General features: G+C 37.6%; 1 protein-coding gene across 1 annotated transcript; it reads left to right on the top strand.

Moving 5' to 3' along the window:
• The first annotated feature begins 584 nt into the window (after positions 1-584).
• On the top strand, positions 585-2,285 carry LOC104212007 (NAC domain-containing protein 2-like). The gene is made up of 3 exons (XM_009761173.2): positions 585-884; positions 986-1,263; positions 1,356-2,285. Exons 1-3 carry the CDS (start codon positions 722-724, stop codon positions 1,809-1,811), a joined length of 897 nt encoding a protein of 298 aa, XP_009759475.1. The 5' UTR covers positions 585-721; the 3' UTR covers positions 1,812-2,285.
• Positions 2,286-9,548: the final 7,263 nt, after the last annotated feature.

The following is a 9,548-nucleotide window of genomic DNA, read 5'->3' as shown; positions in this document are numbered from 1 at the left end:
ATACGTGGCACTACTAGCCGTGGTTTTCACTATATTAGTGACACATTGCTGATCTCCTAAAAAAGTGATTCAATTGTAACTGCCAAAGGACAAACCAAACCCCCACCTCACTTCAAAAAGTTCCACATCTCTTTTCTATTTAATATATTTTATTTAATAAAAAGTATATATAAAATAAAAAGAAGGCCCGCAATTTTGTCAAAGTGACGCTGCCAAATAGCCAAGCGTGCATCGACCTGACATACGTGTCCACTGCCACTCCAAAAAACTCTGACCCAAAACCGAACCAGAAATTTCCAGGAACCCACCGAACCACCTAGTCTATTTGGCACTCCTGTCCAAAAATCAGTGCGTAAGCAGTGACCAAATGCACCCACCCCCCACTCCTCTTACTCAGGTCAGCGATACCTACTGTCGCATTCCACCCAACTCAATTCTTGCATACGTGTCCATCACTTTATTTACATTTTATTTTTTCATATTTTCTGATTATTTTAACACGTTTTTTCTAGATCTCTTGTCTTATCTTTGCCACGTGTCCCTTCTACAATCTCTATATATTCGCTTCTCTCCCTTGTGTCCGAAGTTTCAACTTTCAAGTATTTTCCTATTCTATTCTCCCTCATACTCTGTATTTAGACATCCCAGCAAAAAAAAAAAATCTTAAAAAACAAAAGAGAAAAAAGGGAGAGTAAATTGATTGGGAAAAAAAAATCAAAAAATGACAGCAGCAGAGTTGCAATTACCTCCAGGTTTCAGATTTCACCCAACTGATGAAGAGCTTGTGACGCACTATCTATGCCGAAAATGCGCCTCCCAGCCAATTGCCGTACCAATTATTGCTGAAATTGACCTCTACAAGTATGACCCTTGGGATCTTCCTCGTAAGTAATTTTCTCCTTCACCTTTGTTAATGTAATAAAACAGTTCAAAATTTTGAAGGTGAATTTTTGAATTAACCAAAATTTTGGTATTTCTGTTTCAGATTTGGCATTGTATGGGGAGAAAGAATGGTACTTCTTTTCACCTCGAGACCGAAAGTATCCGAACGGTTCACGCCCAAATCGAGCTGCTGGAACTGGTTATTGGAAAGCGACTGGTGCCGATAAGCCGATTGGACATCCGAAGCCAATGGGAATTAAGAAAGCATTGGTGTTTTACGCCGGCAAGGCTCCCAAAGGAGAGAAGACTAATTGGATCATGCACGAATATAGACTTGCTGATGTTGATCGATCTGCTCGTAAGAATAACAATAGCTTAAGGGTGAGTAGCGGAACAGAATTTGGAACTGATTGATTGTTTTTGACGGTCTAGATTGTGTTTCGGTTGATCTGACGGTTTCTATTTGTTTACAGCTGGATGATTGGGTTTTATGCCGAATATACAACAAAAAGGGCTCGATTGAAAAGAATCAACTCAGTAACCGGAAAATGAACACAAGCTATATGGATATGGTAGAATCTCCAGAGGATCGGAAGCCGGAGATTCTTCTGCCGCCGCCGCAGCAGCAGCAGCAAGTGCACAACGATTTCTTCTACCTGGACCCATCGGATTCAGTTCCGAAGATCCACTCCGATTCGAGCTGCTCGGAGCACGTGCTTTCGCCGGAGTTCACGTGCGAGAGGGAAGTGCAGAGCGAACCGAAGCTGACCGACTGGGAGAAAGCTACCCTTGATCTTCCGTTTAATTACATGGATGCCACTACCGGCGCCACAACAGTGGATAATAGCTTGTTAGGTTCACAGTTCCAGAGCAGTTATCAGATGTCGCCGCTGCAGGATATGTTCATGCACCTGCACAAACCTTTTTAAACCAAGTGGAGCCTCGTGAATCAATTTTCGGCTGCAAGTGTCAATGGAGACCAGCTAAGGTCCGTGACTGCGCACGTGCGGCTGTAATAGAATAGTAGTACCGGCATCTTTGATTTTCTTTTGTTTTCATATTGGCAATTGGGAAGACAAATATTTGTAAATAGTTAAGTAATAAAATTGCAATTACAAATAAAAGTTTTTTAAAAAAAAAAGAAAAGAAAAAGGGACTATAATCATGTCTATAGTACATAATGACCATGGGACTTAGGTACTACATGTGAATGTACTTTAGTGTTATGAGAGAAGTTATAAGTAGTATGGCAAGTTTTAGGTGTTTTTCAAACTTCCATTCTATTCATTAGTTGTTGGGTTGATTCACTCTTGAAATTTTAGAACTCTTTTGTTCTAGCATTATGGGTTTTTATGTATTCTGCCAAATTGAGGAATGCAATAATATCTTATTTATATCTTTAACTTTTTTGTTTTGTGATATAATCCAACTTTTATGTTACTCTGGTTGCTCTACAATCAATGGTTAAAATGAGATGTATTTCCTATGTGATGGAGTTTGAATTTCGAGTTAAGTTTTTTTATTTTGATTATGAATTCGAAATAGAATTTTTAAGCTTTTTGAGATAAAATGTAAATATTTGGAAACTGTAGTCATAATAATTAGCAATTCAAAATAATAATTAGCAATTCAAAATATTCAAAATGCATGATAATATTATCGTAAAGAAAAATTTGACTTTCGAAATTCAAATTTAGCTAAATAACACTAATCTATTTTGTGGAATAATCCACCTTTCGTTTTATTTTGTTTCACCTCGTAATAAATGGTTAATATGTGATAGCTATTTGTTGATATTTTCAAAACTCAAAATGATCGTTCATATTTCAAATTGGCTTGACATCTCGAAGGTGAATTGTGTGGTCAATCCAAACAATAAACTGTTAGGAAATTAAGTATTTTTACATATTTATTTATTTGACTTGTAATACGATTTATCACATGTGAAAGTAACCTTTTTAAGGGTCAGCAACTGGGGAATTTTTTAATGATGATAGGAAGCAGATATGACTTTTTAAGTGTCAAGATCCTTGTTTTAGAAGTTTTCGCCATAATTTTTATTACAAGATGCAGAAGACCGCGAAGCTCGGCGTTTTCCGACACTAAAAAGGCGGTAAAAGCAAGTAATAAAAGGAAACAGATGAAGAGAGAGAGGTATAGAGGAGGTTCAGAGGTGGTTCGAAGATTGAAGTAAAGCTTTCTCAGAGGTTAGACCTCATATTTATAGATGGACGGCGACGGTTCAACGATGCTAGTGGCCGACTATTACTGACATGCATTTATTGTTTTGGGGAAGCGAACCGATGAGACGTTTCGGTCACTTCGAGAGTTAACGTCACGGGGATGACGTCATCATCGAGGGCTCCGAAAATCGAGGTTCAAATCGTTTCTTATCATTTTACTCTAAGAAATGCAGGGACTATCTGTATACGGTCGAAATCAGGTACCCCCGATTTAGTAGAATCGAGACGGCACACCGAGGGCTGAAGTTCGATAAAGACCAAGCTCGGGCTCGAAGGTAGAATAAGAGGCTCGAAGACTTTAGTGTTCGAGGAACATCGGAGCCAAGTATGACCCACTCCGAGATAGTGTCGTTATGAGTTTGTTACAGAAGGACAAGATTCTTTCCACGTCCCCAAGATCATGGCGTAAATTCCGGAATTAATTTGTACGAATTAGTACAAATCCGTACTAGGCGGTTACACAGCTATCTCAATAAGATTTTTTACTGTAAATGGAAATGTACTTTATTTAGGGCTCCCCTCATATATAAAGGGACCCCAATCATTTGTAAACATCATCTAATGATTGGCAAGAATATACTATCTTACTTTTTCGCTCATTGTTCATCAGAATTGTCCTTTAGGTTTATTATTCTTGCTTTATTGTTCTTGACTCATCTCGAGGTCGCCAGAGCTCGAGGTCGATACTGCCTACTAATTTATCTACTGGTTTGGTCTTTCTTATTCCCTTCATCTATACTTCATATTTCTTGATTATTAATTGGTATTGAATTAAATCACGTATCTTTAAAACCACAAATCATATTTAATTGTTACTCGTTTTTTCGAGGTAAATGTTTGACCCAAAAGATATTGAAACATTTTGATTAAATCAATTAAAGAATATAAAGAGGTAAATCTTAGTCAATCGTAATAAACTCCAGATCTATAAGCAAATCAGAAAATAATGCATATGACGAAATAGGGGCGATCAATCTTATTGATGTTTTTCATTTTTCCTCTCATTAATCGGCGGAGATAACTATTTTACATATTCCATGAGAGATTGCTTTGTCTTCTTTTTGCTAAGAAGATTACAGAGGAGAGGAAAGAGAAAGAGAAAGAGAAGAAGCCCCCCATTTTAGGAAGGTTCCCTCCCTATATATAGTTATGGAATCCTTATTGTGTTCTCGGGTCAACACACTTTCATACCACGTCCGCCTTCGTCGTTCCCTAAGTGTTGTTTTTCGACTTGTCAAGTTTTGTGAGCGCGGGGTTTGGAGAAAATCATGTTGTCATCCACTGTCTCGCCGCTTGGACGGGATCTCGGATGGGCCGACCATAGCGGTCAGATTTTGACCAATACAGTTAGTCTATCCATCTGCCGGGGTCGTCCCTTGTCGGGCCTGCCAGACGGATTATGATTGCTACATATCTGAGAGAAATCTAACTACCTATCCCTTGGGTATGGTCCTTAGGTTTCAAGTGACGTAACAGCGCCCTTTCGATATCCTTGGTCTGTTGCGGCCGTTTCGGGACCGAAACATCGTTTAACTTGAAACATTGTTCGTGGTTACCGCCATTATGCCACACGTTCCCAGGGGATTGAACCGTTTCATGCCCAATCAAATTCGAATGCGACTCTTAGGTTTCGTGCTTGGGGGATTATGTCTCTTATAAATTGAAGGAATGCATCATTTGATTGACTCACTTCTTTGCCTTTTACTCGAAAGAACTTTGAGAATCTTCTTTTCTCCTGATACTTCGGATTTTTAATTTTTTCCGGTTGCAAAGAATTTTCGTCTCTCCCTTTCTTTATCCCTTTGTTTTATCGAATTGATACAAATGGTTGGCGATTCTTCTTGTGCTGACCTCCCTGCCACAATTCCGGCTCCAGAAAGCGATGTTTTGGTCACTAAAGGAGCAGAAGTGGTGGAAGATGAGGAGGTCCAATCGGTGGCTGAGATCTTGCCTCGCCTTGGGAAAGCATGGATGTTGATACCCAATTTTTCCCTGTATATTTTTTCATATATACAAAATACTTTCAAAATAACATATGTACGCATATATAAGCATGCCCAAGTATTTTAGTATTTTTTCCAATTTTTAAAACCAATTTATTATCCATTTTAGCAGTACAAAATCAATAATTACTCCCAAAATCATCCATTGTGGTGAATAATTTATTTTATTCCCATATTTATACCAAAATATAGTTAAGGTAACTTTTATATATTTTTATAAATTTATTTGGTATTTTTAAAGCTAAATTGCATATAATTGCAATTCTAGCCTACTTTAAGATTTAATAGCATTTTTATAATCATAAAATTGGTTCTAGTATTTTTAAATTAATATTTATGTGTTATTAACTAATCCATTGCTTTTAATTTGTTTTCAAAATCATTTTTACTATTTTTTGTAAAATAAAAGGGAAAACTGGCTATTTAATATATAACCCCAATTTGTTTCAATTATAGCCAAAATTGACCCTCCAATTGGCCCAATATTGACCCCCAATTGGACCGGTCCAATTTCAATTTTAACTCGACCCCGACCCAACCAATTAACCCGCCCGGTCCTTCTTTTAATCCAGGACGTTGATCATTTTGATCAACGGCAACGATCGTCCCTTGCCTTTTTAATTCCCCAACCCTAACCTAATCCCCTCATTTCAATCAGTTGGTCGCCTTTGAATACTCTCCCTCCCTCAAACTCTCTCGAAGGTTCCTGGAACCCTAGCCTCTCTCATCCTCTCTGACCACAACCTCACCAGAATCCATCGCTTCTCAGGCCATGGATGGCCTGTACTCACCTCCCTCCACTCTCAAACGTTTGGGGTTCGAAGTTTTGAGGTCTGACCTCAATGGTGTCCATTCAGATCCTCTCAGATCCATGATTTTAAGACCTTTTCGGCCTTGCTCCGGCACATCCAAAGCATTTCGAGCCTGGTTCTAACCTCTCCGACTCAAGATCGGACTTTTCTTCTAAGCCTTTCTCATTTCTAAGGTTTCTCTGAAACCCTATCCATTCGAGGTTTTTATCTGGTTGTTTTCTTAAATATATGCTATATATGTGCTCTACTGGAGTTTTAAAATGTTTTCTCCAATTTTTTCTTTCAAAATTTGTTTCTCTTCGATTTAGGGTTTCTGGAAATTTTTTGAAATGTTTCTCTGACTCTTCCTCTTCTTTTTTTTGTGTGTATCTATCTATGCTATGTTTGTATGTTTTCTTTTTCTACCTAGCATGTTCTTCTCCTGTATCTTTATGTTTGCCTTATTTTGCATGTTCTTCTATTGTGCTCCGTTCTTTCTTCTACTAGTTTCTATATCATGCTTTCACATGTTTATCTTATGTGTTCGTTTACACCTATGTTCCTTCACTGTATTTTCTACTAAGCTTTAAGGTCTTTAGTTGCCTTCTTGTGGACTTTGTTTGAGTTCTTTGTTAAACACGTTCCCTCTACTGTTTTCCTAAGTTTATACTACCTCTTTTCTCTTTTGAACTTGTTTAGGTCCCAAGCCTTTCTTAAAATGTGTTCTCTATGCTTCAAATAAGTTCTTCATTCTATTTGCCTTGAACCTTGCTATTTTATCTGTTTGTTTTCACATGAATCCCTGAAAGAAGACCTCTAAGCCTGTTTCCGTTATTTGTCTTCTTTTCTGTGTATCTGACTCGAGTTGAAAACCCTAGGGTTTGGGGTTTTTGGCGAGTTTTGATCTTGTGCTTGAGACTACGGTTCTATTTTGGAACTCTAGGTTTCTCAGACTCATTTTGAGTCTTTGTACTGAACTTGAACTTCTTTGACTCTGAACTTTTCTATGCTAGTTTTTTCTAATTAGCATGACAACTCTTTCTTGATTCACATGTCTGTGCACTTTATATATGATGAATTCTTCCTTCAAAAAAGGTTTTGCCAATTTGTGATTGATTCACAATTCCTTTTAATAAGGATCGATTGATTGTTACTGATTTTTCTTTAATTAAATCTTTCTTCACCTTTTCTGGTTGGATTCATTCATACCAAAACTCAATTTCTGATTTTTTTACTGGTTGTTGATTGATTGTCTTTCCTTATTTGTACAAACCGTGTTGCTATCAAACTCTTTCCTTAAATAACTTTAGTGTATTTACCCTTCTTGTGCTACTTTGGAAAAGATCTTGATCAAACTCTTTCCTTAATTATCCTTTACACGTTTAAAGTCAGAATCCCTTAATTGAAGGGAAACTTGTGTAATTGATTTATGAATTATTCTCTTACCTGTTTCTACTTTCTTTCTGCACTATAAAGGGCAGGACCCTTCTGCACTTTTGAGGACTCCCAATTCAATACTCTTTAAGACCTTGAGTTCAACACTTACACAACACTTATTGAACACTTTCAATTTCGATACCCCTACATTCTCAATTCAACACTCTACTATCTTCTGAAATCTTCTGGCTGTGTGTTTGCAGTTTTGCTTTACTACTCTCTTCTCTTCTTATTTCCCTGAAACTGGTATGTTCTAATTTAACTCTCGGCTTCATCCCGATGTGTTTGCTTTACAATTTCAACAATCTTGTCTACTTTGTTGTTTATGTTCTGTATTGAATATGTTGTTCTCTTTGTATCTGTTCCTGTGTGAATTCCTCATACCCTTATTCCCTTCTATGTTTTGAGTTAAGGTTCAGGCATTGCAGTATCCAAATTGCTGCTCATGTCTGGACCTGATCCTTTAATGGATCCTAACTCCCAAACAATGTGGCTAACAGGCTGGTTAGGGGTGTGCCAGAACTCCTAATTGCTGGGTATGACCACCAGCCTGTCTTGGCCTTCCCTAAAATCCCCTCTATGCACTTTCACTCTCTCTTAGATTCTAAGTTCTGCCCCCTTCCTATGAGCCTTGCTTTGGGACCTTGAGCTCCCTCTGAACTTGGACATTTGAGGGCCTACCCTTCTACACTGCACTATAATCCAATTCTGCAATATATTTGGGTGTAAGCACTGCCCGGAGTCCACTTGAGACTCTTAGGGAGATCTATCACATCCCAAATAGGAGAAAGGCTTTGGAATTTGATCTTTGGAGTTGGTTTACTTCATGCTTCAGACAGAAGTCTGAATCAGGCTCTCCTTGGTTGGGATTTTAGCTTTCTGATGTAATTTTTACTTTCTTTTCTTCATTCTGGGCTGTAATAATTTGTAACAACTCATGGGGGCTTATAGTGATAAGGGGAGGGGTACTCATGTATGTATAAGGGTAGATATCATGCTCATTAGGTCTTTATTTCTGCAAATCATGGCAAGTTCTGCATTTCAGCATCTTTGAAATCCTGTTTTAGGTTCTGCACTTCTACATTTTCATATAGAAATCCTGTTTTAGGTTCTGCACTTGTTTTAGGTTTTGCACTTCTATATTTTCGTATAGAAATCCTGTCTATAAACTTCAGCACTTTTGCATCTTAGAAATCCTGCCTATAAGTTATGCATATATATCATATCAATAGCTTTTGCATTTCTGCATCTCATATAGAGAACATGACTATAGGATTCTGCGTTTTGCCTATCATATAGAAAGCATGTCTATAGGGTTTCTGAATACTGCATACGTATCCATCATTAGGCAAACGATATATAGGCTTAAATAATAAAAATCAGCGTTTTAGATGCCATGCCTATATGATTTCTGCATTTTCGTAAAGGTTAAAATCAGTCATACTTAGAAAGCATGTCTATAGGAATAAGCAACTAATCTGAATCCCTCAACTTGCTTATAAGTTTAAAATCAGTAATAGCATTGCTTAAACGCTTGCAGAACTTATGTTCCTGCTGTTAATAAATCTGCTTCTGAAATCAGTATCTTTCTCTCATATTTAGATATCATGCCTATAGGTTTTACCTAAGCAAGCTATAAGGTAAATTAGCTAATTGAGTTAGACTTTGTTAATTCCAAACCAGCAGGCAGGTCTGATTCCGGTTTCTTATATGAAATGTGTAATAGACCAGTCTGCCTCCTTAACGTTTAAGTTTAATTCAGACCATAACCAGTATCTGCAAGACATGCTAAACAATCTGTCTTTAAGTGAGGAGGCTTGTCTGAGCCTTTTAAATTGTTATATTTTTCCCATATCTGCCTTATGTGTTTTTGTTTGTCGCTTTAGAATTTTATCTTTTTAAACCATACAAAGCTCAAATCTCCCTTCCCTTTAGGACTAATAGTCCCAAATGCCTCCGGGGCTGATAGGATTGGGGCGGGTACTAGCATGCAATAAGTAAACGAAACCATTCCGCGTTTAATACCTCAACGAGGTGGGAAAGGGTAGATATGAATATGATGACCGGTGCGCTAATACCACGTGTAACCCCTCTTTTGATGAGTGATTACTGGGTATTGCATTGATGTAATCCATATTATTTATAAACCTAGGACCCCCTTCCCTTTACTTGTTTATTTTATTACTTTCAAA

Source organism: Nicotiana sylvestris, chromosome 6, assembly GCF_000393655.2.
Source record: "Nicotiana sylvestris chromosome 6, ASM39365v2, whole genome shotgun sequence".
NCBI classification, from domain to species: domain Eukaryota; kingdom Viridiplantae; phylum Streptophyta; class Magnoliopsida; order Solanales; family Solanaceae; genus Nicotiana; species Nicotiana sylvestris.
The sequence above is the reverse complement of the archived record's forward strand: the minus strand, read 5'-3'. Positions and strand labels throughout refer to the sequence as shown.